The sequence below is a fragment of the Lissotriton vulgaris genome, chromosome 4_1 (assembly GCF_964263255.1).
Source record: "Lissotriton vulgaris chromosome 4_1, aLisVul1.2, whole genome shotgun sequence".
Lineage (NCBI taxonomy): Eukaryota > Metazoa > Chordata > Amphibia > Caudata > Salamandridae > Lissotriton > Lissotriton vulgaris.
This window is the reverse complement of record NC_141691.1, coordinates 1793438512-1793455334: the sequence shown is the minus strand read 5'-3', so window position 1 is coordinate 1793455334 and position 16823 is coordinate 1793438512. Positions and strand designations below refer to the sequence as shown.

The 16823-nt window shown below is 47.9% G+C and overlaps 1 protein-coding gene across 1 annotated transcript in view; it reads right to left on the bottom strand.

Annotated features, from left to right (window-relative positions):
• Nucleotides 1–16823, bottom strand: part of EMC2 (ER membrane protein complex subunit 2) — a 175181-nt gene that overhangs the window by 98289 nt on the left and 60069 nt on the right. The window contains exon 3 of the mRNA XM_086966116.1: nt 14971–15035. Coding sequence (XP_086822242.1) covers nt 14971–15035 — 65 coding nt within the window. The remainder of the gene's footprint in view (nt 1–14970; nt 15036–16823) is intronic.

Here is a 16823-nt window from a genome sequence, read left to right as displayed (position 1 = left end):
TTGGACTTGCTGTGAACATCCGTTTTTGATGAGGTAGGAATTACTAGTAGGTAGAGGGGATTGGCCGCTTAAAGGAGTAGGAGATGGCTCATTGGTGTAGTGTGGTAGGTGGTCTCAATAATCCTTGTTGAAATGCATGTGTCCATGTGAACATAGGACAGGGACTCCAGAGCTGAGTAAGTAAATGTTTTAACTTATGTTTAATACTTAGAAACCCTCCAGCCACAAAAACATCTGGATCCCCTCGACCAGTCTCTCCGACTTCCCAGCATCATCTGAACTTTCCCGAATTCCACATTGTATGTTACATCACTGAGAAACAACTAACTACTTAACATTCTTAGCATTATTATAACCAAGATACCACAGTCTGTACATTACTGATTCATGCAAGGGTATCTGTGCCTCCCCAAACATGCTCAACCATGCACCAGTCCATATCCTTTTTCCATATCCCTATCTCAGGGGTCTGGGGGGCGAGGGTTTTTTGCGCATCATAGTCTGACAATATCTCATCTTTCTGCCTTTAGGACTAGGCTGCAAAATATTCTAAATGGGGTCTTCTCCTCCAATATATCTAGAACAAACAGAGTTTCACTTTGGGTTCCACTAGGACTTCTGGACTTTTTTCATGCATTGAAATACCTCCTTCCAGAAGATCTCCAGTCAAGGGCATGACCATAATGTAAATATAAAGATACCCATTTGGCTACATCCCCTGGGACACCAATCCAATCCGGCGCTGCCAATTTTAACTAAGTTTGCTCTAAGATATTGTGATCTTAATAGAATTCTTAGTTGTGTGAGCTGGAATCCAGTCCAAATTGCTTGAAGTAGACGTATAGGCCACATTCTATGACAAAACGCTTTTAAAAGAACTAGACTCCTGGGCCCATTCAACCATCCTCATACCCCCAAACAAACTGGCTTCAGGAGAGCCAGAAGCACTCTATATGACATTCTCTGTTTCTCCTTAGTCATCCAGGAGACGCTAAAGGTAAAATAGACCAGCCTGTTTGCTTGTTTTATATTACTTTCAGCCACTGGCTGCCCTCGCCAAAGATTATCTTTTAATCACAAATTGATTGTTTTCTTAGATAATCAATTAGTTTGTTTTAAGAATTGACTTGCTTTGTAACGTATGGATTTTTTAAGAACCAGTTTATTTTTTAATAAAACGATTCATGTTTGACGTTTTAAAGGGGTTTTATGTACAAAATTAGGTTGTGGATAGAATTGCTTGCCCAAAATGTACCCGATCTGCTTTTGGGCAGTTTAATTCGTTGAGCCCTGTCTCGTTATTCGGCGGCATTTTGTAAAAAGCAATTACCTCTTCCAGTGCAGAACTTTAGATAAAATAAGCTTTATTTTAACTAAAATCTGCACCATTGCCAATTTGATTGTTTCCCTGTTTCTCGGGATCTGCAGGGAAATCCCAAGGCGGAAGGAGGTGGCATAATTTTGTGTTCCGCCACTGTCTAGCGCCTTTAGTCATACAGTTATAATGTGATGTGCAAAACCACAAGCACCAAACTGCTAAGAAAATACTAAAAACCTCGATGACCTAGAGTTTGACAGGAGGGCTGTGTGGCCTTCATCTGTTATGTTTGTAGCCCACGGATCTACCCAGAGCATTTCAACAAATCAGACCTTAAGGAACGTGCATCAAATGAAAGTGTCACGTGTAGCTTTTATATCCAAGTACTTGACGTCATGCTTTGCAAGCGAGCCACATGTCCCCGTAAATACAAGTAGTGACAAAGAGACTACCACACGCCCTGCCCCCTCGCCTGCCCGTGTTAGGAGGCATTCGCCACACACGGGAGCTATTGTTATTCCATTGTTTTAAACACGCCGCGTAACAAGCCGCTTCCAGGGCAGCGTTGAAAGGCGGCTGTGGTGACTAACCACATTAAGCCAGATGTGCTACAATGGGAGCTAAGCACCCCTGCAGCACCCCGGGGGCTCCTTATGTACACAGGGCGCCGCGCTGTCCCGGGCACCGAGTGCAAAGCACGCACCCTGTAGAAATGAGACCTCACTTGAATGCTTACCGAGGAGGAAAGGAGCCCATTCCAAAGCATTATGCAGACTTCGTGTTTTGAATATTTGCAAGCAGTAGGGGTCTATTCTCTGCGCGCCCGGGAATACCTGCACTAAGCTACTAATTGTTTCTTAACTCTTCGACCTGTATGAGAGTCCACTCGGGCTTTAATGGTGTTGAAATTACAATAACACCAATTAAATACCCACAGATCCTGGATAAATTAAAGATCTGATTAAAAACTGTTTTAAAATGGGGGGCGTGGCTTGGCGGGCGAAGATGGCGGTCGCAGCCTTGTAGAGCTCCCGCCGGCCCGGACTTAATTTGAGACTACATTGCTGCCGTTCCATCCAAGACTTGTGACAGTGCCCGACGGTTCCGAGGTGGTGTCCGCCCTGCCCGGCGTGTGCCATGATCAGGGATAGAGGAGGTGGCCCGCCTAAACATGGCCCCATCGACAAATTCACCGGGCCGAGTGGCGGCTCTGGGGCGGCCGGTGGCAGCGGTGGCCCTGGACCGGACAATGCAGCTATACTGGCGGCCATCACCCAGTCCCGGGACATGCTTGATGCCAAAATTGGGGCGGTCGGGGCGGATGTCACGCTCCTGCGCCAGGACCTCCGTAACGCGGTAGAGCGGATCACCGGGGCTGAGTCCCGCATCGCAGTGACCGAGACTGACATTGGCGTCCTAAAGAAACGACTGGCGGAGGTGGAGGGAGTTCAAAAGACACTGGCGGCCCGCGTGGAGGATGCCGAAGGGCGCGCACGGAGAAACAACCACCGCTTCATCGGCTTTCCGGAGCGGTGCGAGAAGAACGACATGGAGCGGTTCTTGACCCAGTGGCTAGAGAGCTGGCTCCCCGAAGGGGCACTGTCCACGTGCTTCGTGATCGAGAGGGCCCACAGGGCTCTGACCCAGCGGCCGCCGGAGGGTGAGCGTCCACGGCCAGTCATCGCCCGGCTGCTAAATTACCATGACCGGGATGTTATCCTGCGGGAGGCGAGGAACAAGGGCTCGCTTGCCTTCGAGAATCATACCATCATGATTTTCCCGGACTACACGGAGATGGTGCAGCAGCAGAGACAATCCTTCATGGACGCTAAGGCTAAGCTGAGGGGCCTCAAGCTCCAATACTCCCTCCTGTATCCAGCCCGCCTGCGGGTGGTGTATCAGTCCCGGACCCATTTCTTTGATTCCCCGGAGGAAGTGTTCCGCTGGACCGACGAAGCGGTGCGACTCAGGCCGCACCCCCAGCCGGGACTGGACCCGGGCAGGTCCCAGGGATCGTCGCCGGAGCAGACGGATCGCCCGAACAGGAAGGGCCGCCATCGGAGGTCTCGCTCTAAGAAGAGGTCGGCCTCCGCCAGTGCATCGCAGTCGGGTGGTGCCAGGGACTCGGAGCACTCCGATGCGGGCAGCTGATCATTGCTGGGACTAGACTCTTTTTTGCTGAACATTGAATTGCCCTACTTTGGCTGGTGAGACTGTTCTATTCTGTCTTTTGTATGCCGGTTGGTTCCCATGTGAGGACTCCAGTTGCTTTTCATGGGGACACAGTGGGGCTCGGGGGGTACTGTTTGTGGGCCTCAGACCCTCACGGATGTGAGTGTTGTTGGGGGGGTGGTGTGTGTGTCATGGTTGGGTTGTTGGGATCCATTGGTATGGCGGGCCCTGGGTCCTCTGTTTTGGACCCGGGTCTCTCCATGCCGCGACAGATACTTCAAGGTTCTCTGAGGTATTGGGGTGGTGGGTGTGGGGTGTGGGGAGAGGCTCTTGTGTTGCAAATGTTGGGGGGGTTCTGGGTTGGGGGGGGGTTGCTGAGTGTATGGGCTGGGGGGGTGGGACCACACGTGTCTGAGGCTTTGATTTCTGTTGATTTGCGGGTTGCGCCAGGGTGGGACGGAGGGCCGGATTCTGGACTCTGTGATGATAATGGCTGATACTGTGACTATGTCTCCTCAAAGGACCCTGCGGGTTGTGACATGGAATGTGAGAGGTATCCTGGATAAAATCAAGCGTGGGGCTGTGCTGCGATGGGGGAAGAGGGAGATGGTGGATGTGCTCCTGCTCCAGGAGACTCACATGCTGGGTTCCAAGGCCCTTAGCCTCCAGAGGTTTGGATATCAGCAGGTGTATCATGCGGGCTTCACGAGGGGGTCGCGGGGGGTGGCCATACTGGTACACCGTAGGGTGGCTTATGTTCATGAGAAACAATGGATTGATCCTCAGGGCCGGTATGTCTTTATAAAGGGCCTGCTGGGTTCCGAGCCAGTGGTTTTTGGTAGCGTGTACGCCCCTCTCCCCCTGCAGTGGGCCTTGTCCGAGCGGCTGTTCGCGCTGTGGGACGAGATTCCGGAGGTTCTGACCATGGTGGGGGGCGATTGGAACAAGGTTATGGATGTGGGCCCGGATCGCCTGAGACGAGCTCATGTTGTGTTTGACCCCCCCCCCCCCGCGGCTGCTCCTACCAGATTGTGTGCGACTGTGAGGGGCCTGGGCTGGATTGATGTATGGCGGCATTTTCACCCTGCGGAGCGTGCATTCACGTATGTGTCAGCGGTGCATGGGTCCTTCTCGCGACTAGATTATTTGTTTGTGCCGGGTGCCTGCCTGAGTCGCGTCAGGGATGCCGCGATACTCCCCAGAGGCCTCTCGGATCATTCCCCTGTCCTGGCTACCGTGACCCTCCCCTCTAAACGGCAACCTTTTCGCTGGCGTATGTCCACCTGGCAGCTGCAGCGGCCGGAGTATGTGAACCATTTACGCGAGGCGATTGACCACTTCTGGCGCGAGAATTTGGTGGGGGATGTCGACGCTCTGGTTGTGTGGGAGGCGCTGAAGCCTACGCTCCGGGGCGTTGATATAGCTTGGTGTGTGGCAGCTCGGCGAAAACATCGGGAGGCCATTGTGACCGCCGCGGCCCGCGTTGAGGAGCTGGAGCAGCGTGGTCGGCTCGGGGGTGACGAGGGCGTCGTGAGGCAGCTCCTACAGGCCCAACAGATGTATGCCTCAGTCCTGTACGAGGAGGCCCGACAGGCGTGGCTCGCCACACGCAGCAGGGTATACCAGTGGGGCGACAAGTCCTGCACCATGCTGCATAGGCTGTGCCAGGCGACTTTCCAGCCCCTAGTGCTGCCTGGTCTCACGGCGGACGACGGCTCGGTCGTGACCGACCCAGATTTGCTGGCGGCTAGCTTTGCCCGTTATTACGAGGCGCAATACGCTCCTTGTGATTCTCTGATGGTGGACGAGATTGCCTCTTACCTGGACGACCTGCTCCCGCAGGCAGTCCCTGACGAGACCAGAACCGCCTTGGAGGCCCCGCTTACGTCTGAGGAGCTCGGGGAGGCCCTTGGTCAATTAAACACTGGCAAGGCGCCCGGCCCGAGCGGTTTTCCTAGTGAATTTTACAAAAAGTTCCACGTCCAGCTGGGACCTCACTTTCGCAGCGCCCTGGAGGCGGCACGGGCTCGGGGCGAGTTGCCACCAGACTGGCGTCATGCCGAAGTAGTGGTATTTTTGAAGCCGGACAGGGCGCCGGACCGGCACGACTCCTACAGGCCGATTTCCCTTCTCAACATCGAGGCCAAGATCTTGGCGAAGGCCCTAGCGAACCGCCTTTTGCCTCACATTGCTGACCTGGTCCACCCTGACCAGGCCGGATTCATGCCGCACAGGGCCACCCGGCATAATATCCGACGGGCGCAGGCGGCGGTTGACGCTATGGGTGCTAGGGATGAACAGGCAGCACTCCTTCTTGCGGACATGGACCGCGCATTCGATTCGGTGAGTTGGGCATATCTGTTCACCCTGTTAGCCCGCCTTAATCTAGGGCCTGTCTTCCTGTCGTATATTCGTCTCCTCTACACTGGTGTTACGGCTTCGGTCCGCGTGGCCGGCGCTGTCTCTGGGCGCTTCCGCATCGGTCGTGGTACTCGACAGGGTTGCCCGCTATCTCCCTACCTATTTGCCCTCGCCATGGAGCCCCTGGCGTCGCGGATTCGAACGGATGCCCAACTACGTGGCTTCGTCTGGAACAGTGACCTGGCGGATAGGATTGCACTGTATGCAGATGACGTCCTTCTATTCCTTACTGATCTGCGGCGCTCGGGTCCCCGGGTTTTGGAGACCATGCAGGGGTTTGGCGAGGTCTCAGGGCTCCACCTTAATCTGAACAAATCGACCCTATGGATTTTGGGTGGCGGAGTGGTTGCTGACCAATGGGCCGCCGAATTGCGTGTGGCGACAGATGGCTTAAAATATCTGGGCGTCTTTCTCTCGGACTCGCGGGCCGTGGCCTGGGCACGTAGTGTCTTGCCGGTGTGGGAACGGGTCCAGACGGATGTTAAAACTTGGTCCAGAATGCCACTCACAATCTTTGGGAGGTCGGCCATCTTTAAAATGGTGGCACTGCCGAGGCTTCTATACCAACTCCAAAACTTCCCACACCCCATTGGCATGGAGTGGTTCCGCCAGGTTAACTCTGTGCTGGGCCGCTTCCTGTGGGATGGTGGTGCAGCCAGGGTGGCCTTGAAGACGTGCTTTCTATCTACATACTGTGGTGGCTTGGCCACCTCAGACCTCCTTTCCTATTACCAAGCGTCTCACATACTTGTCCTCAATGAATGGTGGTATGGAGACAGGGGTGATCCGGCCTATGCCCTGGAGCGACTGCTCATGGGTGAGCGCACGCTTCACACTATTCTCTATTCGGCTCGCATACGCCGTGGATTGCCGTCGGTCACTAAAGTGGTATTTGCGGTGTGGCGGCAATCCCTGCGCCGCATGGGTTGGTGGGGCAAATTAACAGCTGAAACGCCGCTGTGGCACAATGGCCTGCTTCCGGAACTGGCGGCCCTGGCCGGGTTTGAGGGCTGGGAGGCTATTGGAGTTACACAACTGGGCCAGGTCATGTCCGGCACCACCCTCAAGTCCTTCGAGGAACTCCGCGCGGAGTTCCAGATGCCTCAGTCCCAGTTCTTCCGCTACCTCCAGCTGCGGCATGCCCTCGCCCCGAGCGTGGCCGGCCTCGACTCCCTGCCGGAGTTCAGCCCGATTGAGGCAAAAGTGTTTATGGGAGACTTGGGAGACAAGAAAGTCTCTAGGATTTATCAGACACTTGTTATCCACTGCTCCTCCACTCTCCGCTCCCTTCGGGAGGCGTGGGAGGTGGACGTGGGCGCCCTTGATGAGGAGGATTGGAGGGAGGCGCTGGAATCCCCGCGCGGCACCGCCGTTGCGGTTCGGCTCCGCCTGATCCAATTCAAATACTTACACCGTGCTTATTATACGCGTGAGCGTCTGTGGAAGGCTGGCTTGATTGCGTCACCGGAATGCCTGCGCTGTGGGGAAGTGCCTGGCTCCCTGGTGCATACGGTGTGGTCGTGTGGTCGCCTGACTGGATTCTGGAGGGGCGTGTGGAGTTGCCTGGCTGAGGTCCTGGGTTGGGATCTTCCTCGTACCCACCGGCTGGGCCTGCTGCATATTATGGAAGGGGTTGGGGGCAACATATATAAGCGTCACCTGTTGCTCCTGGGGCTGGTTGTGGCCAAACGAGACCTGGCTCGGGCATGGAAATCTGTGAGGGCCCCCCCCTGTCTGCATGGAAGGCTGGGCTAGATTATTTCATGGGCCTGGAGAAGCCGGTCTTTGAGGCGCGGGGCTGCCCGCGCAAACATTTCAAGATCTGGAAGCGGTGGGCCGACAACCGCGGCCTGTCCTTGGACCCCCCGGCGGAGCAGGAGGAGGACATTTGATCACAGTGACACTTCTGGCCTGAAGCGGCAAAGCCCTGGTTGCGCTATACCTGCTTATTCTTTGTGCATTTCCTTTTTTGTTGCTCTTTTTGTACACGTGTGGTGGGGGGGAGTGTTGGGCACGGGGGGGGTGTAGTTGGGGGGTAGAGTAGGCTGTTGGGGCATTTCAAAAACTGAGCTTATTTGGCTTTTGCTTCATCCTTTACTGTCTATGTCATCGTTACATTGATACTGTTGTGGTGATCTTGGTGTGTGGAGATGCCACATTCTTGATACTCCTATGCTCAATAAACTTGGTTTTGAAAAAAAAACTGTTTTAAAATGGAGAAAAACTATGTTCTGAGCCTTTTTGTTCATCCTGGACTGACTATGGTTTTAATGAACTGCCTGCTTTTTAGCAACTTTTAATGAATTTTGATGTGAAGATCCTCTTTCATACAAGCTATTCCAGTACTGTATTGTCTAATTTAATGGTATTTTTAAGTGTTTTTTAAATGTGTATATGGATGTACAAATGCTTTTATGATTTTAACTAAAAATCGAATAAAGCTTGTTTTGAATTTGAGTTTGACTAATGACGGTAAACATCCCCACCTTTGACCCGTCCTATAAACGCTGCAGCGTGACCTCGGACTCCCTCTTGTAGGAAATATGCCCTCGAATGAAAGGGGCAATCAATAGCAATATGTAATTATATGCTACATAATTACACTGCACTCAATGCAACATACACTCCACACAATACCACTCAGTGCCACATAATTATATGCTACATAATTACACTGCGCTCAACGAAACATACACTCCAAATACCACTTAGTGACACATAATTACACACCACATAATTACACTCTACTTAATACAACACACACTCCACACAATACAACTTAGTGCCACAATTATATGCTACATAATTACACTGCGCTCAACGCAACATGCACTCCAAATACCACTCAGTGCCACATAATTACATGCCACATAATTACACTATACATCTATCGCCCTCACTCACTCTATCACCCTCACTCTATCTACCGCCCTCACTCTATCGACCCTCACTATCAATCTATCTATCTTTCGCCCTCACTCGATCTATCGCCCTCACTCTATCTATATATCTATCTATCTATATATCGCCCCTCACTTTATCTATCGCCCCTCACTTTATCTATCGCCCCTCACTTTATCTATCGCCCCTCACTTTATCTATCGCCCTCACTCTATCAAGCTATCGCCCTCACTCTATCAAGCTATCGCCCTCACTCTATCTAGCTATCGCTCTCACTCTAGCTATCGCTCTCACTCTAGCTATCGCTCTCACTCTAGCTATCGCTCTCACTCTAGCTATCGCTCTCACTCTAGCTATCGCTCTCACTCTAGCTATCGCTCTCACTCTAGCTATCGCTCTCACTCTAGCTATCGCTCTCACTCTAGCTATCGCTCTCACTCTAGCTATCGCTCTCACTCTAGCTATCGCCCTCACTCTAGCTATCGCCCTCACTCTAGCTATCGCCCTCACTCTAGCTATCGCCCTCACTCTAGCTATCACCCTCACTCTAGCTATCGCCCTCACTCTAGCTATCGCCCTCACTCTAGCTATCGCCCTCACTCTAGCTATCGCCCTCACTCTAGCTATCGCCCTCACTCTATCTATCGCCCTCACACTATCTAACGCCCTCACATTATCTATGGTCCTCACACTATCTATCTATCGCCCTCTATCTATCGCCCTCTATCTATCGCCCTCTATCTATCGCCCTCTATCTATCGCCCTCTAGCTGTCGCCCTCTATCTGTCGCCCTCTATCTATCGCCCTCACTCTATCTATCGCCCTCACTCTATCTATCGCCCTCACTCTATCGCCCTCACTCTATCGCCCTCACTCTATCTATCGCCCTCACTCTATCTATCTATCGCCCTCACTCTATCTATCGCCCTCACTCTATCTATCGCCCTCACTCTATCTATCGCCCTCACTCTATCTATCGCCCTCACTCTATCTATCGCCCTCACTCTATCTATCGCCCTCACTCTATCTATCGCCCTCACTCTATCTATCGCCCTCACTCTATCTGTCTATCTATCTATCTATCGCCCTTACTCTATCTGTCTATCTATCTATCGCCCTCACTCTATCTATTGCACTCACTCTATCACCATCACTCGATCTATCTATCTATCTATCTATCTATCTATCTATCTATCTATCCATCTATCTATCTATCTATCTATCTATCGCCCTCACTATCTATCTATCTATTGCCCTCACTCTATCGCACTCACTCTATCTATCGCACTCACTCTATCTATCGCATCACCCCAGCATCCCTGAGCACCACCACAGCATCACTCAGGGGCACCACAGCATCAGTCAGGGGCACCACAGCATCACTATACGCTACCACAGCATCACTGAACGCCACAGCATCCCTTGTCGCCACCACAACATCACTCAGCGCCACCATAGCATCAATCTGTGCAACCATTCAACAACAACTGGTTCAAATATGTTCTCTCAATGTTTCAAGCTTTATTTCAAATGTCACAAAAAGATGTTTATATTTCACTTCTGTTCTTGGATTTTCGTCACAATAAAATACACTGAACATAATCTTCACAAAAGTTATTTACAAAAGTTTAAGCTATTGCCATTATAAATAACAACTTTTATTTAAGTATTAATTATAAAAAAAATAAAAGCCATTGTTATTTGTGATATCAATACATATAAGTCAGTAAATACAACAGATATTCCATTACAAATGCTATAGGTGTCACATTTGCGAAAGTTATAACTATTGGCATTGTAAATGACAAAGCTATTAATTTCTCTATTTTCAAAACCAACACATAAATAAAAAATATGTCATTTACAATACCAACAGCTCAAACTTTCCTAATGCGAGACCTATTGCATTATAAAAGCTACCCGTGGTGTGAAAAAAGGTGATTTGTATATTTTAAGGTGTGTCAGTTTCTTTAGTGAGGCGAATAGGAAGCCTGCGAGGGAGGAAGCTCAAGAGGATATAGAGGAAGGGTCAGGAGGTGCCACCACGGCGGTGGAGGAGTCAGTGCTCGCAGTGTGCCACAGGTAGCACTGGGACAGAAGATGGTCAATAGGGAGCGCGGAGATAGTGGCCAGAGCTGGTCTGAGCTGGAAGTAGTAGAAAAATATTGGAGTAATTGGCATTCAGTGAGTTTCCCAGACTTTTTGGCCGATGTGCCACTGCACCTGCTGCACAATTTAAATCATGACTCTAGTATCTGCAAGGTAATTCCACTTGTGACTGATTGTTTAGAAGTAAAATATCACAATCGGTGTTCATTGTGCTTCTTGGAGATTTTGGTCAGTATGCCACTGCACGTGCTGCACCTTTAAAATCATGACCCCAGTGTTTGCAAGGTGATTGCACTTGTGACTGCTTGTTTAATAGTAAAATATAGCAATAATTTGATTTCAGCGGGATTCCTAGATCTTTTGACCCCTGTGCCACCACACCTGATACACCATCCAAATCATGGCCTTAATGCGGGTAATTGAACTTGTGACTGCTTGTTTTCTAGTAAAATATAGCAATAATCAGTGTTCAGTGGGTTTCCTAGACCGTTTGGCCCCTGTCCCACTGCACCATTCAAATCATTATCCTAGTACCTACAAGGCAATGGCACTTGTGAATACTTTTTTAGTAGTCAAATATACCAATAATCAGTGTTCTGGGGTTTCCTAGAGCGTTTGGTCCCTGTGCTACTGTTCTTGCAGTACCTTTTGGCCCCTGTGCCACTGCACCTGCCAGACCATTCAAATCATGACCCTAGTGCCTGCAAGGTAATTGCACTTTTAACTTCTTGTTTAGTAGTAAAATATAGCAATAATCTGTGTTCAGTGGGTTCCCTAGATCTTGTGGCCCCCTGTCCCACTGCAACTGCTGTACAATCCAAATCATTACCCTAGAGCCTGGCACTTGTGACTGCTTGTTTTGTAGTAAAATATAGCAGAAATCAGTGTTCAGTGGTTTTCTTAGGCCTTTTGACCCCTGTGCCAATGCATCTGCTCCATGAGGAAATATTTTATATCCAGTAATATATGGGTTTCGAAAAATGCAGGACTACATAATTATTGTGTAGCAACACATATACGCAAAAGCTTTAATAAAAAGTGCCTTTAAACTAATTCAACTCTCTAAACCGAGTTGCCACAGATGTCATAAATAAAGCATATGCTTTACACATCAAAGCAAACCCAATATTGTTAAATTGTGTTCCAATCTGACTGTCTCTTTACATGAAAAGATCATAAAGGGAGCTTTACAGTGAATGGGCCACAAACCGTGTAAATTGCTCAAGATCCTATACCATATATTTGAGGCTGACGCTGAGACTGAAATCCGGTTTTGTACTTTGTTACTAAAAAGGCAGTTTCACGAATTAAAAGGCTTACCAAAAAAGAGTTTTGCCAAAAAAAGTTAAATATGAAATATTCCCTGCAAAAATTCTAAAAATGTATTTCATTCTCATGTAGAAATGTTTCATATTAGCAGTACCAGTATCTCAGACTAAATCAGTGTGATCCGCCAGTACACTCATGAACTTTACATGCGACCCCCCCCCCCATTGAAAACAGGCAAATATTTATTTACAAGTTAATCTACATGAAAGAAAGCAACTAATTGGTACATCAGACTAAATAATTGCAATTTTTTTGTTTGTTTAAGTAACAATTTTCAAACATGATTTTAGAAACTTTTATTCACCCACACTGAAAATGCAAATAGTGAACTTCATGCCCCACGAATGAAAGGCAAATGTTTTGCGCAGCTGAAGAACGAGATAGCCATCTCAAGAGGTATGTCTAAAATAAAATCACAAAAAGGGCACAAGTAGGCTCCAGCAAGAAAGTACACTGCATTCCTATTTCCTGTAAACACTTTCAAGTCAGCTGAAAGCAAAATAAACAGGAGTTTCCCTGAAAACAGTTTGATATTTTATCTCAGTCTTTGAATGCCCAGTAAATGTGATGAGATAAGAACAAGATATACAGGCCTGTTGATAACAGAAATCAAACTTGTGGAAGAGTACTGTAAACACAGCTTTGGTATAGGGAGGTATGCACTCAAGCTGGACAGCCTAAAGCAAATAACGCCAGCAAATAGAAAGCCAGAAAAAGTGTGTTACAAACCACAAAGCGAATGGCAGGCAACGGGCAGAAAGCATTCCAAGGTCAACTTTCTCAAATTTCCCAAGATGTCTTTCGCATACCGCACAGCTGCGCTGTTTGGTAGGCTGCGACTTAAAAAGTAAAACCTCCCCAGTCAGCCAATGACCGACAGGCGCACTGTAGAGGGGCCGCGGGTGCCATCCATTGGCCGACTCTAGCACCAAAAGGGTTAAAAAAGATTAGCACTTTAATGCACACACAACTAAATGACATATTTGCAAAACTTTAGATGGAATTACAAACTGGAACCCTTTATTGACTAGGGAGCATATCATGTACCCTAAAGATATATGTATTCTGCTCCTGTTATCTGTGAGGTACCATAATGGCAATGTGCGCACTATCAGGCTTTAATCCTAACAAAAACAATGGTCATGTAATGTCCTTTTGGAAAATATGAGGCTTTTCACGATGAAAAGGGTTAAGCCTACAGGTTTTGTCAATTTGTAAAAAATATAAAATGAGAGGGCTGCTACCTTTGACACCACATTTGATAATCAATAAAGCAAGCCTCGTGGATTTAACATGAAAATAAACACAAATGACTGTAGTTTGTGCCTAGAGAGACCAGTCAACAGTTTTTGGAAGAGTTACAGTACAGATTAACTTTAACCTTAAATTTCCCTCAAGAAATCTCAAGCATTTTATAGTGGCAGATCAAGTAAAGGGGAATTTGAGATGTAACAATGTGAATTTCCTTCCTATTTTATTTGTCATACAGTTACAAATGTAAGGGCGTAATGGTGTTTGCAATGGATTCAATGTAAAACCCCTTTTTAGGTATTTGCTAAAGAGTTTACTATGTAAAACTACAAATCTGTTGCAGTGGTTCAGAATTTACGATAATTTACCGGTTTCTACAGTTCACAATGCAAAGTCTCTTCCTGCAGTGTCTGTCCTAGAATTCACAAATCAAAATCCCTTGCTATTGTATTAGATTGACAACTCCCTTCTTATTGCATTTGTACGAGGGTTCATACTGTAAACCCTCTTCTAATTGCACACTTCCTACTCTGTCAGTGGTGCTTGGCATTTCCTAATGTATTAATCAGGGAGTTTGCAGTGTAAAACCCCAACCTATCGTATTAGAGGAATCAGATTTGGGATGTCCCAGAGAAGTTGGTAGTTACTGGCCCTCAATTCAAGGAGTTCACAATGGTAAGTTCTTTCCAGATTCGTCCTCCTTTGGCGCCCAGGAGTCTTTTTACCTCAGTCCTTCAAACCTGGAACAAAGTACCCCTTTCAGCACTTGAATCTCAAGGTAATGAGCCAAAGCAAATTAAGGCTTCTATATATAGGCCTATTGCAACCCATAAGGCTTATCACAGTTTATCTGCAAAGTTAGGCCTAAAGGCTTTGCAATGTCATTTACAATGTAAAAAGGCCTTCTGCCTTTGTCATCACATTTAAAAGTCAATAAAGTTGGCCTACTGTCTTCAACATGAATTGTACCATGTGATATCTGCCTAGAAAAGCACATCTAACATTTACGCAGGCCAAATGTATGTGATGAAATCAACATAAAGCCTCCATATACCAACATGAATCATTTATTGTGGCCAGACCTACAAAAGGGACCTATGTACCAAACCCCCCTCCCATTTCATTTGTCAGAGAGTTCACAATGTAAAACCCCTTCCTATTGTATTGCACAACTGATTCCCAGTGTAAAATCCCACTGCTACTGCATTTATCAGAGTTTACAATACCCAGTGCCTTAGAGCCATTGAAAAATATATAACGAAGAGGAAATATATGATCACACAAAGTTCAAAATGAAGTGAAACTTGCAAAAAATATATCAAAGTAAGATGTAACATAACATGTTTTGTGCCCCATGACACTCAGCTTAAGGCGGGAGATGTTCTGAAAATATTGTAACCAAAACCATTTAACTTTTACAAAATTAAACGGCACCTTAAAACTGCAAAGAAAGGCGCAATGTCACTTACCATAGCTAAGTCATCACGGCTGCAGTCCAGTGCGGCAGTCATCACCTGCTCGTATATTATCCAAACTACAAAAAGAAACCGAGACAGTATACGTCATTTTTAAACTAATTTGCATATTATTCTTAAACAGAAAAGCAAACCATTACTGAAATGCATTTTGCGTTTCGTTAACAATATTCTTACTGAAGTGTGTACTTGTTTATGGTTTTTTACTTACCTTTAATGCTAATACCTTATGGCTATGTAATGAAACGGTTAGAATTGAATGACCTGTTGCTGATGACCTCTAAACCTGAAAGATACTGAGGTCTACCTGAATAGAAGCGACTAAAGAAAAATAAGATAGCAAGCAAATCTTCTACAAATACTGACTCAATACCGATTTTGGGGAAGAGCAGGCTCAGGTGTATGACCCGAACTAAGGGGCCGATTATGATAGCGTTTTTTCCGCATCCTCCGGGCCGGCGGAAGCCACCGCCGGCCCGGAGGATGCGGAAAAACCGCTGCGGAGCCTCCAAAGACCCACCGCCAAATTAGGATGGCTGGTGGGTCTGGAATTCCGTCCGCAGTTTTTCCGCCGCGGTCGCCTTCCAACGGCGGAGGAAAAGCTCTAACATGACTGGTGGCGTCGATCAGACACCGCCAGCCATATTAGGATGGTGGTGAATACATGCTTTTCCACAGCGGCTTTTCCGCCGTGGTAAAGCATACGGGCTTTCACTTTGGGGGCCCGTTGCGGGCCCCCTGGGTGAAGGGGGGTGGGGGGTGCACATGGCATTTGCGTGCACAAAGCGGCAGGCACTGCGCAGTGCCTGCTGCTTTGTGCATGCAAATGCGATGCATGAATTTTAACCTTGCGGCGGTGCAGCTTGAAGCTTCACCCGCCGCAATGTTAAAGATAGAGGATGTGACCGCCACCCTGGCGGTCACATCCTAATCTACTCGGAGGGAACGCCGCAGCCCCTGCAGACGTTCCCTCCTCCTCAGGGGTCGCGGACGGACTCAAGTCCGTCCACGATCCTAATGACCCCCTATATTTGGAGTTTCACCAAAATGAATGTGAAGTAATTAGGCAGGTTCATAAAAAATGGCCAATAACAGAAGACTGCTCATGAACTTTGAGGAGAAGAAACATGCTGAAACGCTTCAATGTTAATATAAGCGTGAGTTACGTTCCCACTTGTTTAATGTTGAATAAAGTGAATACTAGAATTGTCACACAGTTTTTATGTTGTGGATGAAGCATTTAGCTTTTCTCTTATGTGATACTTGGTAGGGAGAGGATCTTGCTCTTTATTTCTACATTAAATAGGGAGTAGACACTGTTGGAAGAGGGTTCTAAGTGTAGGTGTGGTAATAGGCTATATTCATTAACTAGCTGTTTATGGTAGAAGGTGGGGGATTGTACATTCTGTGATGTCATTATGCGATTGCAGGAAGCTGGACTCTGCTGCAGTATCCCCTCATGTTTTGCCTAGTGTCTGATGCAACTTTGACTGAAACTGTGCTGGATTCCTGCTAATCAGGTCCCCAGTACCAGTGTTCTTTGCCTAATCTGTACCATTGTTCCACAATTGGCACCCCTTAAGGATGCCTGAAAGTCCCTAGTAAGTGGTACCCATGGTACCTAGTGTCTTGAAACAAATGAGGGTCCCTAAGGGCTGCAGCACAAACTGTTCTACCCGAAGGGACCTCTCACCAAGCTCATGAAATTGCCATTGCAGCCTGCGGCCCAGTGGACAGAAAAATGAAGAATAAGCATGGCGCACACACCCCTGTGTCAAAATAAATGATAGAATGCACACCATCGTTCTTTAGAATGTTCATGAATGCTCCAGGCATAACTCATAATC